Genomic DNA, 24,637 nt, shown 5'->3' with positions numbered 1-24,637 from the left:
TTCCCAAGGCTATTCTCTATTGCCAGGGTCTAGTCCAACTAGGTCTATCCTACCTATGCCTGCCAATAAACTGGAATTGCATCCCACCCTCACACTTTGTCATGCAGGAGGTGAGCCCACAAGACATATTGCTATTATAAAAAAGATGCTTTATTTTATTTATATTTTGTTCATTTTGTTATCAATTGCACTTCCTTACAACTGTTAACATGCCTATCTGCTGTTCAAATGTAGCCTTCATACACTTTGACCAACATGAATGGGATGCCAGTGTTTTATCCAGGTTGTCAAACTCTGATGCAGAAGTCTGTTGTGGCTGCAGACTTTCATTCCAGATACTTTTTAAATTATTAACCAAGTAATAATGACCCAGACACCTTTTGCCTTTGTTTTAATTGACTGTTTTTAGGATTCAGAACCCTTAATTGTTTCTTCTTCCCTTAACTGACAGCCGAACAATAATGAGATGCAAAGCGAGCTGACAGATGACCCACTAATTTGATCCCGTTTGCAGCTGTGTGTCCATCATACAATATTGAATAAAATATTTGAAAAAAGTGAAAGCTGGAGGGATATCAGAAAAAAAAAACAAGAATCGGTTTTGGAAGTGTCTGGTGTGAGATAATGAAAGCGCTAAGAAGTCATAGAATTAAATAGCAGGTTACATAAATTGGCTTCTAATTAAGACATTATTTGAAGCAAAAATGGTGGCCCTTATGGAACTGAATATGACCAGGAGCAAGCTGATCATTTGTTGACTGACTTTGATTATCATTGATGTTTGGCTGCTAATTAAAGGAAAAAGAAACAATTAATTGTTCTGAATATTAAAAAGCAAGTCAATTAAAATGAAGGAAAAAATGCAGTTCAATTAACAGCAGACATTGTTTTTTAATTTAAAAAAATGCAGTTTGAGTTCGTAGTTTGACACCCCTTGTTCAGACTAATACCACATGTTAAATAAATAAATGCTAAAAAAATGTACAGTAACTTATTCTGTGCTGTAAATGTACAAAGAAAGTGTAATAAGACAACAGTTACTATACTGAAACAAAAGTTAATAAAATAATAGTAGTAATTTTAACCATAGATTTATAATAAATTGATACCCACCATAAAAAGGTAAAAAATTGTCCAGGTCAGCACTGCTTCCTCTTCGATCCAGCATCCTGGGTTTGAGTCCTGTGTCTGGTTGGTGTGGACTTTGTGTTTTAGTTTTCCATATTAGATTAACTGGTAAATCTGTATTGGCCCTATGTGTATGAGTGACCCCTACAACAGACATTCCAGTCTGGGTTGGTTCCTGGCTTGTGGTCGATGATGCCAAGATAGACTCTGGCTTCTCATCAGCGTGAATTGGAGAATGTTATCTTTTGAAATGTTATATTATAGTGTATTACAAAAACAGAAGGCAAGTACTCTCTTTAAGAGAACCTTCAAAACTTCTTTTATTTTTTTACACGTGTTTTTTTTCCCATAATTTATACAAACAATAGATACAAGAGCAATCCAATTTCTGATGAATATGGGAAGCCACTGATACACTATAAATAAACCCTTATTCAAAATAGTAGCATGATGGCTTTAAAGCTCCAGGAAGCTGGATTTGAATCCTGTACTGGTCACTTTTTTCATGTAGTGTACATATTCTGTTAGAATGTCTGAACCGGTTTTTCTCTAGGTACTCAAATTTTCCTCATATATTTGAAAAATGGGTGGCATGGTGGCACAGTGGTAGTGCTACTGCCTCACAGTAAGGACACCAGGGTTCTAATCCCAGGTTGTGGAGGTTGTATTTTCTCCTGGTGTCTACTTTGGTTTCCCTTGGGTGCACCAGTTTTCTCCCACTGTCCAAAAACATGCAGGTTGTGTGAACTAGCAACACTTATTTGGTCCTTGTATGTGTTTTGGTATGATTTTGCCATGTGATGGACTGGCGCCCTGTCCAGTGTTTGTTCTCGCTTGGTATCCTACGCTAGCCGGGATGGGATAGGCTCCACCCTCACCATGTCTGGATTAAGTGCATTAGAGTTGACATGACATTTGAAAAACATGTGTTTTCGGTTGTTGGATGACTTTATTTTGTCCCAGGTGTTAGTGTATGTTCAAGAGGTCTCTGAGATAGACTGGTGTCTTACTCTGGGTCAGTTGTTGCCTTGCACCTGATGCTAATTGGATACTGGGTACAGGTAATGAATGGATAGATTATCAATATAAGTTTCTGCTCGATATTTCTACATTCATTTGCAGTTATTTATACAATGTGAAAATTGGTTGTTGAACAGAGTAATGCTGTGATATTTAGGGAGAGAGAGAGGTTAGGAGCATGCGCTGATAGCAAATGGCCGCACCCACCACACAACAAACCACATGGATTGGGACCCAAGTGCAACAGGTGACACCTCAGCACCACACTGGAACAGTGTGAGGATTTTGATGGTGGCTGGAGTGCTAATCCTGCCACCAACCCCCACGTTTTCCCTGTAAGTTGGAGGACCTGTTTCCAGGGCTGTATGCAGGCTAACGTCATACCCAGGACAAAATAATTGCAGGTTAAGGGCCTTGCTCAAGGGTCGATCAGAGTAGCGTCACTTCTGGCATTTATGGGATTCGAACCAGCAACCTTACAATTGCTGGCGCAGATCCTTAGTCTCAGAGTCACCACTCTCCCCTACTGTGATATTTAAATGTATTATAATAACCTCATGCCTACAAGGCTTATTTGAGTTTAACTTTATAAATGGAACAAAAAAAATTCGAATGTAGGAAAAAATATGGGAATTAGCGCTAACTGAGAACAGAAGCAAACAGGATTTATCTGCTAAAATCAACTTAAAATAAAAAAGGGAAATACCTTGAAATTTTAAAAGATGAGGGATAGGGATAAAAACTATTCTTGTCAATAATAGAGCTTTCCGGATAGCAAATGCCTAATCTGTGACTTGCATGATTTAGAGAAACAGAGAATGACAATATTAATTACATAGGGGTCATGAGTTTTGAAACAAAGTTCCTGGAGGGGTAATGGTGTCTGCTATTTTACTGCTACAGAGTGTGGTTGTTGACTTTACGGAAATGCTTGACTAAATTAATTCTGGCATTTATTTCTGTCATCTCTCTTAGGATATTACAACACAGAAAGTATTGAGTGCTTTCTGTATTTAATGTTTAAAATAGGCTCTTTTGCCTCAGAACTCCAGAAACCTGGGCTTGCATTCATGTGTGTTCTTTCTTTTCATGTGTGAGTTTTCTAGGAGCACTCCATATTTTTTTCTACAAACTAAATTTGACCAACTTGATTTGTTCCAGGGCACCACAAGGGCAGAGAGGTTAATGCTGGAGCCTCACAGATCCTGCATCCTGGAATCAAATCCTGTGCCTTTTTATTGTTAGGGTTGAGTCTCTAAGTTCCTTCTTTTTTCGACACACTTATCAAAGATGATACTAATAAACAATACTGAGTTGGTCCATTATTTTCATGAGTAGATCTATACATAAACTATGTTTTAAATTAATTCATTGACTTCAAGATTTCAATACCATGCAAATACAACAGATAAGTAAAACATGCAATGCTACCTTGTTTTCAAATAAGATACCCTTTCATCCATCTAGCTGTCAGAGAAAGAAAAAAATGGAATATCAAATAAACATTTTGTGATACTGACATACTGTATTCAAAAGGATAGAAATGGTTTGGCACGTACAGTTATTTGATGATAACATTCATTTTAAGTAAGACAGGGACTCCTTTTCTCATTCTGTTGAGAAAAGTGCTAACAGTATAGTCAAACAGATCACAGCAGCACATTTGTCACTAAACAATAATGTTCCTTTACTGTTAGGCCCTGTCCACACTGGAATTAAGATCTTGGCTAAATAAATGGATTCTGAGCGACCTAGGCATTTAAGTTGTGTTTTGTAGTGGCGCTTAATTGACTTCAATATGATTTTACATTCATGTTCATTTGCCTCTGGTAAATGCCAATCTGCAGCCCAGATTGTAGTTTTGTGTGTTTTCCTGTGGGGGGCAGTTATCAGGCAGTCCAGAGGGGCTTGATGTTCATCCTTCACTGGATTCACAAAATATGGATCAGTTGGCTTTATTAGACCTGGACATTGACCTCCTTGTATTAAAAATCCTCCTGAAACGGCAACACAGGCAGAGAATACATTGCCGCTGCTACTAGGATCATGCTTTGACTTCACAGCATGTAGTAATTTATGAAGAAATGCAAAAAAGAAAAGCTGATACAACACCATATTACACACCGTTCAACCAATATGCGAATAAGTGTTAGCCCTGAAGAGCAGCTACTTGTCGCCTTGAAGTAGGCAAATATATAAACAGAACATAGTAGCAAAAGTTTTATCATTAGCGCAAGCCTACAAACTGTTTTGAATTCTCCATTATTATTCTCTTATTATTATTATTATTCATTATTATTCTCATCATAATCATAATTATTCTCATTATTATTTTGATGATAATGTGTATAAATGTGTGTGTGTATATATATATTTATATATATATACACACATAACCATAGGACATATCCGGTCCTCCAGAATGTTAAATGAACGACATGTAAATGCAATACAGACATTTTCTTCACGCTCATCGGGATTTTGGCAGAAATTAACTCCAAGAAAACTCTACATGCAATGTTTTTTTGATACCATTCGAATGCACATCCGACAAAATGCAATTGGTGAAAGTCTGTGTGGATGGTCTGATTCGCTGCAATGAGCAGAAAATCTGCACTCACTTGACGCTACAGACAGCAAAAAAACGCTCAGTTCAGATATCCATGTGGACAGGGCCTAACTCCCAGTAGAGCTATTAGAGGATTAGGAATTATTGTCATTTCAAGATTGTCATATAAACAAAATATTGTTCCAATGCAGATTAAGCAGGAGAAATTCCAAAAACATATGAAAATCAATTAGTTTCTTGATCAGGATTCATTCTGGATAGTGTAACTCAACATTAGTGATTAGTGAACACCGCTTAATTCACTCCATCTTGATTTCTAAAAAATCATGGAAATATTCAGGACATTTTCCATACTCAATGAAATAGGGAAGAAGAAACTGAATTAGTTTTGAGTGGAGTATGTAAGTACAGTTTGCTTTTTCCCCTGACACATTTTTTCATTAACTACATCTACTACCAAATAAACACAACACTAAAGCATGTGATTTCTTCACTCCCTTCTGTTTGCATCAAATGTGCAGCACTGTGGGTAATAATATTAAAGGGTTGGCCCCCATATTACACATATTTCACATACAAGTCCAAATAATAAGACATTACCTTTAAGACACAAGTACACTGGCACATTTACAGTTTCCTTTAGTGTGCATGTTTTATGTTTACATGCATTTGCCAGTTTTCTGGTAAATTTTAGCTCACTATTAGGATCACTGTTATATACTTGGGGGCCTGTCCCATCCAACATAGGTTGCTACATCTCTGAGATGTCATGCTGGCCTCACAAAGCATCTTGGGGTGCTGGGGAGAATAAAGCTTGTGTAACTCAGCTGCAAGACAAATTTACAATACATAGAAAATATTTGGTGAATAAGGTCAAGAAAAAACACCATATATTCACTGTTTATAAAAGCTTTGATGAATTTTGTGTATCAACACTACTCAACAGAAATGTCTACAATGTTCAGTGTGAAATTTTAAGCTGCGTTGGACCATGTTTTGTGTGAACTGAGGAACAGTGCATCTTATCAAGAGTAATTTTTGTGAAAATCTAATTGAAAGCCCCTTTCCCAAAGTTGCCTCAGATTATCTACAGGCGAGAACACTGATATAGTTTGGATATGCTACTTATATCTTTATCACAACTAGAAGGTATAATTTCTAAAACAGACATTGAGGCAATGCTAGGAACGTTTAGGCACAGTTGTTCACGAAACTCTAAAGCTCCCAATGCCAACTGTATACCATATATTCAAAATTGTCTACTTTAGGGATGATAGAAATATTTGACTTTCTTATATGGGTGCAATTTAGAACAATATTTAGTCCTTCGAACATCTCTTGCACTAGTACTCTGTTCTAGATGAATGCTACAATTTCAGCTTTGTTAGTGGTAGTTAATAATAACTGATGCACAGAGTAAAATATAGTTAACACAGGATTTCCTCCCCATGACTAATCAATCCATAATCTTATAGTAATAATTTTTTTTTTTAATAATTTTTTGCATTTATATAGCGCTTTTCTCACTACTCAAAGCGCTCAGCAATTGCAGGTTAAGAGCAGAGTCCCTATTGGCATTTACGGGATTCGAACCGGCAACCTTCCGATTGCCAGTGCAGATCTCTAGCCTCAGAGCCACCACTCCGCCTAGTAAGTATACTGTATTTGCAGCCCAGTAATAGAAGGGAAAGTATGGCATTGCAGTCTTACCCTAATCTTCTGGGATGTAGTCCAAAAGTTTAATTCCTGCAGATATATTGATTTTAGGTCCAAATGACTGTAATGTGATTAAAGGTGAAAAGGTGATTCTACAACCAAAGGCATATATATTATTAAGGGCAGGATGTGTGAGTCTTGAAATATTGAAATCTCTTTAATGGAAGATAACAAAGTATACTATATGTATAGGTATCAACAAAATGATGGTGTCACTCAGGCAAAGGATCTGAACCAGAATAGTCAAATTGTTTGACAAAAATCAAAAGGGCAAAGCAAAACTTGAAGCCAAGAGGACATATAAAGTTGAAAACTAAAATAACATTAGCACTAGCTTAGGACTTTTACTCCTAATGGACTAGCCCAGGTGCTTTTATTGATGTTTTATGAAGTTTCATCAGTCTTCCAAGAACAGAGAAGAGACTGGCTGCCACAATTTTACAGAAAAAGTTCTTTGACATCACTCACCAACTATTGTGTTTAGTGAGGAAGTTGGTCTTCAGAGTGCCCATAAATGAAAGAGCTATTAAATGTGCCCATTATTTGGAAATGTTTGGGCATCCAGGTATCATTTGAGCTTTAGAACTATTAAAGTGATATTTTGTGGGGAAAAAATCATAACATTTGAGATTTTGTGCTAGCCTGTAAAATCTTTAGTATGGCTAAATCTTCACAATGGCTACCTTCAGGTAACTAAGCAACTGGTTCTGTTTCCTAGTTTGACATAAGCGATTATGTCAATGCATTTCGTTACTGGTTTTCCACCTTCTCATGGCTACATTGCCATTTTAATTATCCAATCTGTTCTCTAAATCGGCACACATATGAATTAACTACTGCTTGTGCATTTTCCAGCATCTATGAGATATTTTTCAATTATATGCTTTTCCTCCATCCATAATCTCTAACCACAATCCACAATTGACTTTGATGATTTCTTTCTATACTAAGATGAGTCGCAATATGGACAAATAAAGAAAGTCAACCAGGATTTGGAAACATTTCTTTGGTGTACTTTAAACTCTAATCAGTCTAATTGGAAAGACTTTCTGTTGATAGCTGAATTTGTATGTAATATTCAACAATCAAAATATCACGATGTAAGTGATTACATACAGTACATATTAGTACTTTGAGTGTGAGAAAGGTGCTATATAACTAAAATGTATTATTAATATTTATTATTATATGGGTTTAAGCCTCCTATATTTGATTTATTGTCTGTCTCACCAGCAGTGCCTAGTGTGGCTCAATACTAGAATTCAGTTGGTGAGGCAACTTAGACAGAAGAACCTGAAAAAAGTAGAAACCTGTGCAAAACAATTTGTGGACAGTAAACATAAGGTGGCTATTGAATTCCAAGCAGGGCTGAAGGTGTGACTTAACGTTTGTATAAGGCAGCGGTTCTCAAACTGTGGGGCGCGCCCCCAAAGTAACAAAAAAGGGGGGCGCAAAGATGTGAAAAAAAGAAAACAAGAATTGAAAAATATGAAAAATACATCTACTGAAACCAAAACAAATTAACTTAAACTACACTCTGATACTAGAAAAATGAATAAAGAGTTAGATAACCCCTCCTCGCCACTTTATCGTGGTGGATGGGTTTGTGTGTCCCAATGATCCTAGGAGTTCTGTTGTCCGGGGCTTTATGCCCCTGGTAGGGCCACCCAAGGCAAACTGGTCATAGGTGAGGGATGAGACAAAGTGGGGTTCAACATAACCTTCAACATAACCTCCTATGACGAATAAAAAATTTGGACGGTGTTTTCCCTCGCCCGGACATGGGTCTGGAGCCAGGCCTGGAGGTGGGGCTCGATGGTGAGCGCCTGGTGGCCGGGCTTGCACCCATGGGGCTTGGCTGGGCACAGCCCGAAGAGGCAACGTGGGTCCCCCTTCCCATGGGCTCACCACCTATGTGAGGGGCCAAGGAGGTCGGGTGCAGTGTAGTTGGGTGGTGGCCTTGGCAGTCCGATCCTCGGGTACAGAAGCTGGCTCTTGGGACGTGGAATGTCACCTCTCTGAAGGGGAAGGAGCCTGAGCTTGTGCACGAGGTTGAGAGGTTCCGGCTAGATATAGTCGGGCTCACCTCGACGCACAGCTTGGACTCTGGAACCAATCTCCTTGAGAGGGGCTGGACTCTGTACCACTCTGGAGTTGCCCCCGGTGAGAGGCGCCAAGCGGGTGTGGGCATACTTATTGCCCCCCGACTTGGAGCCTGTACATTGGGGTTTACCCCGGTAGACGAGAGGGTAGCCTCCCTCCGCCTTCGGGTGGGGGGACGGGTCCTAACTGTTGTTTGTGCGTATGCACCGAACAGCAGTTCGGAGTACCTACCCTTTTTGGAGTCCCTGGAGTGGGTGCTAGAGGGCATACCTTCTGGGGACTCCCTCGTACTGCTGGGAGACTTCAATGCTCACGTGGGCAATGACAGTGAGATGTGGAAGGGTGTGATTGGGAGGACTGGCCCCCCCGATCTGAACCCGAGTGGTGTTTTGTTATTGGACTTCTGTGCTCGTCACGGATTGTCCATAACGAACACCATGTTCAAGCATAGGGGTGTTCATATGTGCACTTGGCACCAGGACACCCTAGGCCTCAGTTCGATGATTGACTTTGTGGTCGTGTCATCGGACTTGCGGCCACATGTCTTGGACACTTGGGTGAAGAGAGGGGCGGAGCTATCAACTGATCACCACCTGGTGGTGAGTTGGCTTCGATGGTGGGGGAGGATGCCGGTCAGGCCTGGTAGGCCCAAACGTGTTGTGAGGGTCTGCTGGGAACGTCTGGCAGAGCCCCCTGTCAGAAGTAGCTTCAACTCCCACCTCCGGCAGAACTTCGACCACGTCCCGAGGGAGGTGGAGGACATTGAGTCCAAATGGGCCATGTTCCGTGCCTCTATTGTTGAGGCGGCTGACCGGAGCTGTGGCCGTAAGGTGGTCGGTGCCTGTTGTGGCGGCAATCCCCGAACCCGTTGGTGGACACCGGCGGTGAGGGATGCTGTCAAGCTGAAGAAGGAGTCCTACCGGTCCCTTTTGTCCTGTGGGACTCTGGAGGCAGCTAATAGGTACCGGCAGGCCAAGCGGAATGCAGCTTCGGTGGTTGCTGAGGCAAAAACTCGGGCATGGTAGGAGTTTGGGGAGGCCATGGAGAACGACTTTTGGACAGCTTCGAGGAGATTCTGGTCCACTGTCTGGCGTCTCAGGAGGGGGAAGCAGTGCAGTGTCAACACTGTATATGATGGTGATGGTGCGCTGCTGACCTCGACTCGGGACGTTGTGGGTCGGTGGGGGGAGTACTTCGAAGACCTCCTAAATCCCACTACTAACATGCCTTCCAATGAGGAAGCAGAGCCTGGGGACTTGGAATGGGCTCCCCCATCTCTGTGACTGAGGTCACCAAGGTGGTCAAAAAACTCCTTGGTGGCAGGGCCCCGGGGGTGGATGAGATACGCCTGGAGTTCCTCAAGGCTCTGGATGTTGTAGGGCTGTCTTGGTTGACACGTCTCTGCAACATCGCATGGACATCAGGGACAGTGCCTCTGGATTGGCAGACAGAGGTGGTGGTCCCCCTCTTTAAGAAGGGGGACCGGAGGGTGTGTTCCAACTACAGAGGGATCACACTCCTCAGCCTCCCTGGAAAAGTCTATTCGGGGGTTCTGGAGAGGAGGGTCTGTCGGATAGTCGAACCTTGGATTCAGGAGGAACAGTGTGGTTTTCGTCCTGGTCGCGGAACAGTGGACCAGCTCTACACCGTTAGCAGAGTCCTGGAGGGTGCATGGGAGTTCGCCCAACCAGTCTACACGTGTTTTGTGGACTTGGAAAAGGTGTTCGACCGTGTCCCTTGGGGAATTCTGTGGGGGGTGCTCCGGGAGTATGGGGTACCGGACCCCCTGATAAGGGCTGTTCGGTCCCGGTACAGCCGGTGTCAGTGCTTGGTCTGCATTGCCGGCAGTAAGTTGAACCCGTTTCCAGTGAGAGTTGGACTCCACCAGGGCTGCCCTTTGTCACCGATTCTGTTCATAACTTTTATGGACAGAATTTCTAGGCGCAGCCAGGGTGTTGAGGGGGTCCGGTTTGGTGGACTCAGGATTGGGTCACTGCTTTTTGCAGATGATGTTGTCCTGTTTGCTTCATCAGGCCGTGATCTTCAGCTGTCTCTGGATCGGTTTGCAGCTGAGTGTGAAGCGGCTGGGATGGGAATCAGCACCTCCAAATCCCAGACCATGGTCCTCAGCCGGAAAAGGGTGGCGTGCCCTCTCAGGGTTGGGAGTGAGATCCTGCCTCAAATGGAGGAGTTCAAGTATCTCGGGGTCTTGTTCACGAGTGAGGGAAGAATGGAGCGTGAGATTGACAGGCGGATCAGTGCGGCGTCCGCAGTGATGCGGGTTCTGCATCAGTCTGTCATAGTGAAAAAGGAACTGAGCCGTAAGGCAAAGCTCTCAATTTACCAGTCGATCTATGTTCCTACCCTCACCTATGGTCATGAGCTATGGGTAGTGACCGAAAGAACGAGATCGCGAATACAAGTGGCTGAAATGGCTCTCCCTTAAAGATAGGGTGAGAAGCTCAGTCATCCGGGAGGGGCTCAGAGTAGAGCCGCTGCTCCTCCGCATCAAGAGGAGTCTGATGAGGTGGCTCGGTCATCTGATCAGGATGCCTCCTGGACACCTCCCTGGTGAGGTGTTCCGGGCACGTCCAACCGGGAGGTGGCCCCGGGGAAGACCCAGGACATGCTGGAGGGACTATGTCTCCCGGCTGGTCTGGGAATGCCTCGGGATTCTCCCGAAAGAGCTAGAAGAAGTGGCCGGGGAGAGGGAAGTCTGGGTATCTCTGCTCAAGCTGCTGCCCCCGCGACCCGACTTCGGATAAGCGAAAGAGGATGGATGGATGGATGAATGGAGTTAGATAAATGTTGATAAAAGTTAAGTAGGTATAATAAAATATGCATTTATGATATATCATTAATTAAAAAAGAACAAATTGGTATAAGTGGGCTCCTTTCAAAAAAACGTTAGGGGGGCACAATTAAAACTGTTATGAAAACTCAGGTCGCAAATACTTAAAGGTTGAGAAACGCTGGTATAAGGGTTTCATCCCACAAGCTGGCACCCTAGTTTACCGGACATTACTTTGTAGGAAAGTCGGGCCAATTACCTATACATTGGCCCATTCTTCTCATCTCAAAATACCTTCTACGTTTCATGTATCTCGATTAATGCCAGCCTTAATTTTAGGCATTTATCCACATCCCACTTCTGTAACAACTTTGATGGAGGGAAATGCCATGAAATGGTTTTGTATTTTAGAGCTTGTAAGCCACTAGGGGGCGTACCGCCACCCTAACCCAGACACAGACAGGCTGGATACATGTTTGCCACACACCACATGTTTATTTACAGTTTCTTACCAGTCGACAATACCCATAAGCACAGCGCAACACCACTAACACCTTACAGTCCCTTCTTCTGCCACCAGTCCTTCTTTCTCCACTCCTCTTCAGGGATTGTCCTCTCCTCCCGACTCTCACCCTTATGGAGTGAGGCGGCTCCTTTTTATAAGGCACCTGGATGGACTCCAAGTGCCTAACGAGCTTCTTCTGGCCACACTTCCAGGTGTGGCGGAAGCGTGACTAAATAAGGCCCTGGAAAGGTCCATGCGCCCCCTGGCGGTGGCCATGGGTTCCAACAGGGTTGCTCATAATCCGTGGCCCCACTGAAGACCAAGGGGGCTGTCCTCTATCAGGTCGGGGAAGAAACTGTCCCGATAATCCTCAATTCCCCAGTCCTTCCACACTTTGGGCATCCTGGCCGGGTAAAGGCCCTGGCCATCCGCCACAAGCTATTTTTCAATTACAGATGTTTGGATCGTTGAATCTATTTTTTTTCTTTTATTACTAGGTGGAAATTCATTTTGAAATAGTTAAAATTATTTAACATCTTTCCCAATGCTGTTTTGTTTTCCTAGAGTGCTGCTATTTTTGGAAGGGGTTGCTATGAGAAGTACATGGCATGTGATGTCACTGTTGTGATGGTAAACAGGTCAGCACTGTGTACTTCCAGGTTGTCAGAAATTACAGATAAAAGTAAATCTTGTGAGTGTGAGCTCAGTTTTATTTTGAGTAATGTTTTCACATTGAAATGTATAGTGTAGTATACACTTTTTTTCTTATACTTCTGCAGTGGAATGTTAGGGCATGGAGAGAGATATCATCAGACTAACAAATTGAAACAGTGATGGAATTAACCCAGCAAACACATATAATTGCATGCCTTAGTCACTAGGTTATCTAGCCTACACAGCTTCTGATGACTAGGTACTGGTGTATATGCCATTGTAGACTGTACTTCATTAGAAAGATAATTGTGTCTTCTCCACTATTGGCAACATACTTCCTATTTTTTGTGGTTCAGTGAATTCATAAGCCCAGTCATTATGTGTTTTATGGTATTTATGGTTTTGTGGTATCAGAAGATATGCAGTGCTCTGTTGCCTTTAGACCATGCCATATCTAATATCTTGCAAAAGTCAGAGATGAGGCTCAGGATTGTCAGTAAGTTTTTTCATAGTTCTTTTGTGGAGCAAACAGTTTGTATGTTATGTACAAATATGACAAAGTAGGTCTACTTTAAATTTTTCCTGACTTTACTTTTGTGTTTTTTGGATCTTTTCCATACCTATTTTGAGTTTTGTAGATTTCAGTTTTGCTAAATCTTTGATTTAAAAATGTTTTTGAAAACGTATTTTTTTGCCTCTTTCCACAATGCCATTTCGGTTATGAGCACCGCCATTTTGTGGAGTGATTGCCACATGGTTGCTAGGGAATTGCGTTGGGAGGTCATGACCCATGGTTTCACTAGTGTGATGGTTTAAGTCTACACTTCCTGGTATCCAGGATTATACATAATTCACTTGAGACTTTGTATGCTTGATTCTTTTGTAGTGTTTCCTTACTAAAAAAAAAAAACTTTAGCTAAGACTTCTCACTTTGTTTTAGGGTTTTGTGTTTGGGTTTTGATGACAGTGCATTATGCTCTTTCAGATTGTTTTGACTATGTCTAATCTCTTGCCCCTTTTCTATTAAATGTGCCCTCTTCTAATTACCGCAGAACAACAGAACTCTCCAACATTGTATTCCATTGTATAGAGAAAGAGTGAGAGGTTGGAAGCATGTGCTGCATCCACCACACAATGAATCGCCTGGATTGGGGCCCAAGGGGCCTCAACACCACACTGGAACAGTATACTCCTCTTTTTGTTGTTAATGAAGAAAGTAAGATATTGGAGCTACTGGAGAACCTAGGTTGGTAAGTTACTGAAGTTCTCCTTCAGTTTTAGAACTAGAGTGAGTTCATAAGTTTCCTAAATAGAGCTCTTTCTGTTGGAAGAATTGGTCCTTGTAAAATAATTAAAAACAGTGGATGATGACAAGTGTTTTGAGTATGCATACATACTGTAGAGAACACTTTTTCTGTTTTATAAGTATTTTTGAAAATGTGTTCCCAAAACAGAAGAAAGGAATCCAAGGAAACATCTAGAATTCCTTTTCAGTCTTTATTTAATTACTGTTCATCATTTTTCTCATTTGATGATTCCTTTTATAAATATCTAACATATTAAAAGTAAACATACAGATGTATTTGATAAAACCAAGTAACTGATGTATTGCTTAAAAGCAAATGTTGCACTGTTAGTCATATTTTGAATTCAAATTGCTTTTTTTAAAAGAACTTAGTTATTTGTGAATAATATTTCTATTGATTAAAAGCTCAGCAGATAATAGTCCATATGCCAGGGATCGAATATTGTTCTTTATACAGCATTTAAGCTACAGAAACTGAAACACTGATTTTGATCAAAGGTGCGACCTTGTCCTAATAAATTATCAAAAACCACTGTTGTGAGACCAGTTTTCATCTGATTACCTGCAGGATCACAGTGACTAAAAGAAGTTAGAATACACCTGTATATAAGCCCCTTACTAATAAGGATGCTTTATTTAATGCTAGTTTTATTTGTGGGTTTGTTTTTTTACCAAAGTCAATCAGTCCAGTCCCGCACAGGTCAGTGGAAAAATTATAAGTCTAAAATGGACAATTAATTATTAGGACCAGAAGATTACACAGCCATAGTAGAAAACAAAGAGTACTTCTTTAAACAGAGCAGAAGGTTACAAATTCAAAATGAGCCACCAACCAAAAATACAACAGACATAAATATTAAAAAAAGGTGCTGAAGCTCTTAGCATAACTAAGAAACATTTCCCTAAGTATTATTAGAACTAATACATGTTATAGACTGTGTGCTGTAAGGGAAACAGGGAGAGCATGGTGACATAACACATCACATAACTGGTAATAGGTATTGCAAGAGCAAATAGCATGGCTAGGGATTGAGATAAAATGTCTGTAGCAAAAAAGAAAATGATTATGACATATTCAATCTAGTCTCACAGTAGTGCGGGCATCCAAGATTTTGTATACTATGTACTGTATACTATGACAAACATTTTGATTTCTTCCTTTTCATTTCTGGGTGTTATAACCTTGTTCTTGCCATTTTCACCTTGTCAGAACACTCACTCAATTTCACTCAGGACTTGTTTATTGTTTTATTTGTTATCCAAAAGCTTACACCGCAGAACTACTGCTGTGCCTCTGTGTTTTACCATAATGGTACAATGATGTCACATATCATACCCACATGATCAGCAATGGATGTCATTGCCACCTCTAGGAAACTAAAGTCTCAGAATGTTGACATGCATTAAAAGAGATAAACGCAAACCTGAATCACTAAAACAATAATAAAATCACAACAGAACATGATAAAATCTGAACACAGTTCTTTATTAAAGTCTTTTGCTACATTTCCTTACAATAAAACTACAGTTTCAAGCTGTAAAAAATTAGCAAAAATACAACAGCAACTATAACACAAATATGCTTGTTTTAAAGAAGAACTACCTCATAATACAACGAAATACTGAAAATGTGGACATTTTGCTTTGCAAATAACCATTTACATTTACTTATATGACCGATGCTTTTATCCATAGCGACTTACAATATTAGATACAATTGGTTACATTTCTTTTATTTTTCCAATCATCATTATATCTTATCACACCACTGCCGTATCCAGGTAAGAGTGGCGTCATTAGCATCCTTAAGATCTTCATCGGTACATGTGGGGCCTCGGGAACATTCATGTAGAATGTGGTCCATTGTTTGGGTGGGCTCACCACAGGGACATTCATGGCTTGTTTTGAGACCCCATCTAAATAGGTTGTCCCTTGTTTTGCCCACCTTTGACCTAGCTCGGTTAAGTGCGACCCAGTCTTTCCTAGAGAGGGATGTTCCATTTAGTAGATGCTCTTGAGGTATAGGAAGAGCTTCACTGGGAGGGCTACAGTCAGTCTCTCGCCACCTCTCGAGCCTATGTTTTGTGGACTGCTTTGGATTAAGGGGTTCCACTGTGGCAAAACTCTGGCGAGAAGGTAGTCAGCGATTTACCTCCTGGTGATGATGAAGTGGGTGTCTGGAGTCCATCAGTTGCTTGAACCTTTCTACTCTTGAACTACTTTCTCGTCATACTGTATATATATATATATATATATACACTTTACACTCTTTGCTGCAGGTATAGGCTTTTGTACTTTGAAAACATGTACTGGTGTGGGAGATGTAAATTTTGCAATCCAGAACAATGGAACACCAGAACAATGAAGAAATCTGTTCAATTTAAATTTATAAATTGGCGATCCTCTACACATCTCTCAATTTCTTAGTTTTTGATTTGGAAATAGCAATGTCTGTTTCTGTTTTGACCACAATGCCCTTTGCAGAATGTTTTTGCGCTCATTGCTAAAAGAAAAACATCCCAGTGAGAATTACGAAGTAATGCATTTTTAAAGTGCAGTCAAAACTGTGAAATCACTTATACATTTTGAGTGGTGAAAATCGGCTTTGTATAAAGGAAATGAATCAATCTGTTAAGAAGAACAATGCCATGATTCCTCATAGTGAGTCCAACAACAACATTTATTTCAATAGCACATTTTCATACATAAGATGTAGTTCAATGTACTTTACAAGATGTCAAAGGAAAGGTTACATGCCAGTTATGGTAATGGATTTTCACAAGAAGCAATTCACCATCTGGTGGAAACTTTTGGAACTGCAAACTGTCAAAAAGAATGCGTATAAAATAAGACTGCAGTAACTTGGGTGGTTTAGGGGGAGTTAGGGGGGCTATGCTGCAATGAGACAAGATGTGGCGACAAGCAATTGAATTGCCATGGATAGGTATGATATTCCCATGGGTTCAGGTATTTTTAGGATTTAATTACCTTTATCAGCTCTTGCATTATAGATGTATTAAAGTCATTAGCAGAAAGAAATCAAAAACTGAAGACACCAGAGAAAATGTGTATTTACAAGGGTGATTTAAGCATTATTTTTGTTGGAGTTTCATGAATAGACTATAACAAAAGAGCTAACAGAAACTGGTGACACAAAGATGAATTAATGCTTTTCTACAGTTATTGTATAGAGCAAGGCTTTAGAATAAAGATGTCTTACATGTTTTATAGTGTGAGGAGAGGATAGACAGACTGGCTTTCAGGAATTAAACTGTAGTAAAGTGGTAAAAGTTACTAATGGCGTTTTAACTAGGATTGTGCATTATAAAATAAGCCAATCTAAGCAGTAGATGTAACATTTTGAACCTGTTATAGTTTGTGCAAAAATATTTAAAATGTAACTGCAGTAGTCTAACCATTAGATAAGGAAGCTTGTTGCGGAAAATAATAAATAAACAAAGAAGAGTCTTGAGCTGTTCTTTTGTTGCACTTACAGGTGGAGTCCTCAAGTGCCTTCTTCAAAGCATCATTGAAGACATGAGAAATCTAACAGAATGCTTCATTTTATCAGTTAGGGTCATTTATATAACACATTTCAATAAATTTTAGTTTTTACCAATCAGATCTAAATAAATCGTATAATGTTATATAAAGTCCAAAACTAATTAAAAATATTAAAAGTCCTAGGTATAAGAAATAAGACTTCTCATAAATTAACTGTTATCAGAGAACAAAACACAAAGTTAAATGTTATATATGATCTCATTTTGCAATCTAAAATGTACTGGTACAAATAAAGTCATGATGTTCTAGTTTAACAGGCAGGCACTTTCAAGCACTTTTCCTTTTCCCTTACAGTATGTCAAAGCATTTCACAGTCTGAAATGGATAAATAGAGTTGGATTCTGATAACGTTTCTTGTGTCACAGAGAGAAGTTTTGACTGCTGTTAAATGGTACCATTCACAGTACTGTCAAGAATAAATCAAATGTTGGTGAAAGAACATGATGGGATGAGTAGGATGGTTGTCACGTTTATTGAGAAACAATCAAGCTTCCTGACCCAAACTATAGATTTCACAGTAGGCCTTGCTATTTTGTAAGTTTTTAGCTGTAGCATTCTTTTGTTTGGTCTGGCCTAGTGCCATAGTTGTTAGTGAGCCTAACATGATAGTGGTTAGTGATCTATCATAACCCAATTACTTCTTCTGAGGATTTTGCACATTGTCTAAATGTTCACAGGAAAGATAAGTTAGATCAACTGGTGACCATTATGAATGAGTGTGATCTTGTGCAATGGATTGGCAGTCGATCTGTGTTTCCTGTGTGTATACTTACATAAATATGTATATAATGTAGTATACATTGGTTTAACTTTTGAAATCAGTCATCTTCAAATTGTTTATCCATCCATCCATCCATTATCCAACCCGCTATATCCTAACTACAGGGTCACGGGGGTCTGCTGGAGCCAATCCCAGCCAACACAGGGCACAAGGCAGGAACCAATCCCGGACAGGGTGCCAACCCACTGCAGGACACACACAAACACACACCAAACATACACTAGGGCCAATTTAGAATCGCCAATCCACCTAACCAGCATGTCTTTGGACTGTGGGAGGAAACCGGAGCGCCCGGAGGAAACCCACGCAGACACGGGGAGAACATGCAAACTCCACGCAGGGAGGACCCGGGAAGCGAACCCAGCTCCCCAGGTCTCCCAACTGCGAGGCAGCAGTGCTACCCACTGCACCACCGTGCTGCCCCCAAATTGTTTATGTGTACGATATTTGCTTGAAATATATGAAGCAAAATAAGATATGCAGGCGTTCTGTCTCTTGTGGGTCTGAAATTTTAAGAGTGTCTTGAGAAAGCCAATATATAGTAAAATATATGCAGTACTAAAAATTAAGCAAAAAATGTCTATGTCAAGTGGGTTATGATTGATTCACGACCTCTCTATCCAAGTGTAATGGAAGGTGCTTTCTGTCTGCCTGTGCAAAGAACAGGCAATGGGCATAGTCCTTAGTTTTAAATAAAAAGATGGGTGTTGTATTCCAAGTAAATTGTCAGTTTTAACACCAAGTTGTATTTAGGACTTGTATTGTTCACCTGCACTGACCCACAGAATTCTTACTCTTTATTTCATGCTTTCAGGTAGCTTGCTGTCCTTAGTAGAACAGCTCAGCTTTTCTCATCTTAGCTGGACTTTGTACAACTGTGGTATTCTTAATGTTTTTATAGGCTTCCCTGCAGCTGGGCCTGAAGGTTGTCATGTGAATAAAGGTATGCCAGATCATACTCTTGGTGATTTATTGTAGATGCCTTTCCCAAGCTGACACAACTTGTCAGCGCCATTACATGGCCCTCCCTTCAGTCAGTTGTCCTAACTGACCACTTCCAAATCCTTGCAATGGCACACTGATTTTTGAAAGGTGGTGTGGTATTTTCTTCTGTTGTAGTAAATGAGCTGGTGAAACATTAGCATGGGTCTTGAACACTGTATTGTCAAGTGGCACAGCAGGAATATGGAACGTTGTGATGTAAAGCAGTGCTTTAGAGTTGTGTAATACTGTACATTTATTAGGCGGTTTCTCCATTAAATGTGGGCAAGTAAAACTCTTTGTGTATAGCTGCAGATGTACTGACATCTTGGCTGTTTAGCTTCCTAAACTGCCACTGCCACTTGTGTTCCAGGTCCCAGCTTTGATTGGTCTCATCCTTTGCCTGAGCAGTCTCTGTGTTGGCTTTGTCTGACACTGCCAATGTATCCTAGCAGAGAGGGAAGTGTTGTTAAAGTAATAGAGTTGCATAGCTAACATTCTCTCAGTTATGTTCCTTCTTATACTGATGCTTTGAATAGCATTCCATATCTCAGATCTCAACCACCAATTGTCAGAAGAGAGTAACAAGTCCATTTTTGGGCATGGTTACACTAGATCGTTTCCTTGCCTTCCTCGTAAATCCAACCACATAGTGTATGGTGTTTACATGCACATACCTGTGACAATACGGGTTGGCTCCAAGCTCCCTCTTCCATTTTGGGAGCCTCTTTAACCCAACACCGTCAAAAGTCATGACCGGGCTGAGCGGATGGGGACAAACACACCAAGCAAGCGGATGGTGAAATAGTGTTCAGGGCTTTTATTAAAAACAAACTAAACAAAAGTGTCTCAAAGTGTGGTGCTTCAAAATGTCAATAAGTAATCGATAAAGTGCACTGAGAAGGTAAAAATCCCATAAATGGAAAATCCATTAAAAACAAGGTAAAAAAAAAGAAAAACAGTTCAGGAAACTCCTTTAATATCTACAAGCCCCAGTGCCTTCCTTTAAAACTGACGCCAGTCTGGCTTATCCTGTTCGGATCTTGCAGCCCAGAAAGACATCGACCAACAGGTGCAGACACCAATTTCATCCAGCCTGTGTCCCTGCCGCTAATCTCACGACAACCAGCGAGCCTGAACCGCTGCCAATCTTGGCTCCACCCGGCTCTCTGTACTCCCACCATTGCCGCCTCAATGGCTCCTCCCAGTGAGAGCCCCTCCAGAGCATAAAGGTCGCTCCTGCTCCCAAGACGCTCAACAGGAGTGACGCACAGCCCCCTCCTGACCGATGGCTTCTTGCCCCTCCTTAGGGGTACTACTCCCGCCCACCTGCTTTCATTCACTCACTACTGTGTTTTCTTTCTCTTTACTGCCTGCTTCTCCACTTCCTTTGTCACTTTCCTTTTCCTTTCTTGTGATCTTGTGCACCTCCTTTTATGTGCTGGGAGCGGTTGCAGGTGTGATCATCTGATTGCTGGCCCGGGCTGATACTGAGACAATCAGTCCGCCCACACATGCTGGAAAGGCAACGCACATCACCCGACCACCTCGCACTAATCCAGAGACAGGGCATCTTCACAGCAGATCATTCGCACCTGCTCCGCTCCCCAGCGCTAGCGCAACCAACTATTTATTAAAAATGGCCAGTTTTTCTGAGCCACAGACCCGCTATACCACACTAACTAATGGATTCTTGTGACTGATACAACTTGTCAGTGCAGTTACCTGTCATGTGCAGGTAACAGAATAATTTTAAAATATTTACTGTCTCTTGTCCTACAACTACCATCTGCACCTTTCCTGTATATTTGTGTGCGTCTGAACGTACACACAACGTACCTGGATCAATTACTGGCATCTGGAAGCAAGCAAAACAATTTAAATTGAATTGTTATTTTATTTTTAGAAACCTTTATTGTGTTCATTTATACTGGTAATCATACAAGTGGGTATTATGCTGGGATCAAGTTAAGATGCATGTATAGAGAGTTTTACTGACACTTCTATTATAGAAACAGTGTATTGTCTTTTGAAAACATCTTTTTTGTTTGTCTGGCAATGCATCCATTCTCTGACTGTACTGTATATATTCTGCTACAGGAGTCAGACATGTTCTGGTTGCCTCCAGGTTTTAGGGCCTCGTGACTTATTAAAGACTTTTCCTGTAGTGTTTTCACATTGTAATCTGGTACAAGGTTTGCCTACAATCAATGGCAATGTTCTTATATACTGTGTATCTGTACCCTTTTGCTCAAGCACAAATGAGTTCTCATTGTAATGAGATGTTTTTGATTCGGATGTTGACAATCAGGAATAATGGGTTCTTTTCTATTTATAAAGCATGAAAAAAATAAAATAAAATAAAAAAGTTAAGATAATGCAGGTCTGAGAATATTACATTTAAAAGAAAAGTTGGAATTCTGATCTTTATTAGCTAGAAAGTAAACATACCCATTGCTAAGGCAGGCTATAGCACATATTGTAGAATTACAGAAATAAGTGAACACTCTGGTTAAATTGTTAGGGAACATAATTGTAAATATTAATAAAGTTGACTTCAGGTTATATTGGTAGTACTTGGGTGTTGTACCGTGTTAACCATTATGAATGTAGAGAAAAGCCAAGCAAAATAACACCTTTTATTGGCTAACTAAAAAGATTACAATATGCAAGCTTTCGAGGCAACTCAGGCCCCTTCTTCAGGCAAGATGTAATACAGAAACTGGAGTTCCCTATGTTTATATACTCACTCTAGGACAAGAAACAACATTTGGTAAATCTTTAAATGAGAAATTTAAAATGTAAAAAATTAATAGATTAATTCAGGCTAGGGTTAATTTAACAAGAGAGAGAAGAACAATGTTGGTATAAATACATAAAGGACAAATTAATCAATTTATAGGACCTAATTATCCAGTGCATTGTTATAGAGAGCTGGTTCAGGAACTTCTTGCCAAGGGAAGGATGTAGGTGACTATTGTAAGACACACATGTTCATATACCAGTCCAGTTTAGATCACCAGTTAACCCAACATGCATGTTTTAACTAAGCGAGAAAAATCCAGGGAATCTGCAGAAGATCTCAGGCAGACATTTAACAACCATCTCCAGAAATTCTTTGTTAGAGACCATTGCAATTTATGTGAAAATAATTTTCATGAGCTGTTATTTAAATGGGTGTGCAATAGTGCTGGGAGGTATACCGGTTCATACCGAAAACCATTTTTTATTTTTGTTATGATATGGATTTTTCTTATACCGCAATACCGGTTTAAATAGCCTAAACAACATTCGGAATGTGGCGCAGCGGGAAACTGTTTAAGGGGGGACTTTTTTCACTGCTACACTGCTAAACACGCATGCAACAGAGTACATGCGTTAGTGGAGGTAATGAGCGGTGAAAATGGACAGAGAACATTCCGAAACTGAAGCTGTAGCAGACGATAAAGTTGAACATGATGACACAGAACTTTTGCCAAAAAAAGGAGCTGTGTCTGTTGTCTGGAGATTTTGGTTTTAAAAGGTCGGATGTGGACCAAACAACTATTTACTGCAAATGCTGTTGAGCTAAAGTTGTCGCCGGAGGCGGCAACACAAGCAATTTGATGCACCACCTTAGCCGTAAACATGCTTTGGAGTACCATGAATGTGTGGAACACATTCTGAAAAAGCTAGAGGACACTCGAGTTAAATATTACTTGTAGACACATTTGCTAGAGGACTGCCTACGACAAAAAAAGCAAACAGTGGATTGAGATAATCAACGCCATCACAATCCATATGTCAATGGACAGAGATTGTTAACATTAAGAAAGAACATTAGAACATTAAGTCTAAATGCCTCTTTGGATGGTTAAAAATATGTTGTCAAAATTATAGTTTAAGTTGTTTGCAAAATTTGTTCAATAAAATGATTCAATATTTTGACTGTAACTGTCATGCAATGTGATTCCTTTTCTTCATTAGTGCTTTATGAGGCCATGCAAACCTGTATTAATACTTTAAAAATTTTTTTGTACAATGTACAATTCTTATGACAGTGGAAAAGGTTATTCTTGACCAGTCTAATGCAGTAATTGCAGTGGAAAATGTGGTTAACATCCACTCATGCATGGGGTAAAAAATACTGTTGAATACCGTGAAACTGGTATAATTTTGAAAAATACCGGGATATAGAATTTTGGTCATACCGCCCAACCCTAGTGTGCTATACAGTAAGTAAACTATGTTGTGTGTTTATAGTCAATATGGAAAATAAATAAACTGTTTTTTCTTTCTTTTCCAGGATTGGAAAAAATTGGCAGAGATTCCAGTTATGAACAAGAAGGGAAGGTACAGTTTGTTATAGATGCAGTGTACTCCATGGCCCATGCATTACATAATATGCATAAGGAACACTGCCCAGGTTATGTTGGACTCTGTGCACGAATGAGTAACATCGATGGGAAGGAACTACTCCATAATATTCGATCTGTAAATTTCAATGGTAAGTAGAGGTGTTTACCTGTTTACAAATGTAAGAAAGCAGCTTGGAATTATGCATTGTGCTCTGGTGCAATAATAACAATTTTTTTTTTCTGCCGAAGCCTTAATTCTCAATGCTCTTTGCAAAAGCTGTGTTGGTATTAATTTTGAAAATTGATATGTGACAAACCAGATTATTTTATTTCTATCAAATAAAGTGTTTCTCTACAGAAAACAAATGTACTAAACATTTATTATATAGCAATACTACAAAAACTTAAAATGGAATAGAAATACAGTCAACACACCTAGTGTTTTAGCAGAACTTGCATAGGCTGTGAGTTTGTACCACCTCACTAAAATAATACCTGAAAGTTAAAGTGAGTAGGACTGCAGGACAATACAGTAAGTGATTTGTAGTCTTTGCATTAATTGCCACTTTACTTAATATCAAACTTTATTTATTTGTTTATTAATTTGTTTATTTATTTATTTCAAGTAGTGTGGTAATTATAAAGAAGAGTAAAGCAGGGAGTGTGACATTCATATCTCACATTGTCAAGTTCATTGAACCCTCATGGAAAGCAAATTAGACATTAGAGGAGGTGTGTGGTAGCCTGTTGTTTACATCACTACAAGAAAATGTCAGGCCTTGAATGAGGATATTTTTGTTTGAGCTTACTTGCTTCAGAATGTATGTGTGTTTAATTTCAGGTCATTATTTATTCATTATAAAAAAGAAAGATAAAAGTGCTGGGAACACATTTATGCTTCACCTCCAATAGTACAGTACATTTCTTTTTACTCTAAGTTTGGCATTTCTTGTAACAGAAACAAGATGATGCATGTGTATGTTAGTAATGCTGTACTGCAAATGGCAACTTTCCATTCTAATACTGCCTTGGTTTAAGGTTGCAGAATTAACTTTCTTTGACTCTTCTTCTTCTTCTTCTTTTGGCTGCTCCCATTAGGGGTTGCCACAGCAGATCATCTTCTTTCATATAAGCATTTATTAACCTACTGCACATAATTGCATTTTTTAAATTTTCACCTCA

The 24,637-nt window shown here is 40.0% G+C and overlaps 1 protein-coding gene across 3 annotated transcripts in view; it reads left to right on the top strand.

Moving 5' to 3' along the window:
* grm8a (glutamate receptor, metabotropic 8a) overlaps window positions 1–24,637 on the top strand; it is a 1,035,294-nt gene that overhangs the window by 709,409 nt on the left and 301,248 nt on the right. For all 3 annotated transcript variants that reach the window (XM_051931014.1, XM_051931013.1, XM_051931020.1), the window contains exon 6: window positions 23,404–23,604. In XM_051931014.1, coding sequence (XP_051786974.1) covers window positions 23,404–23,604 — 201 coding nt within the window. The remainder of the gene's footprint in view (window positions 1–23,403; window positions 23,605–24,637) is intronic.

This window comes from Erpetoichthys calabaricus, chromosome 1 (genome assembly GCF_900747795.2).
Source record: "Erpetoichthys calabaricus chromosome 1, fErpCal1.3, whole genome shotgun sequence".
Taxonomy (NCBI): Eukaryota; Metazoa; Chordata; class Cladistia; order Polypteriformes; family Polypteridae; genus Erpetoichthys; species Erpetoichthys calabaricus.
The sequence above is the reverse complement of the archived record's forward strand: the minus strand, read 5'-3'. Positions and strand labels throughout refer to the sequence as shown.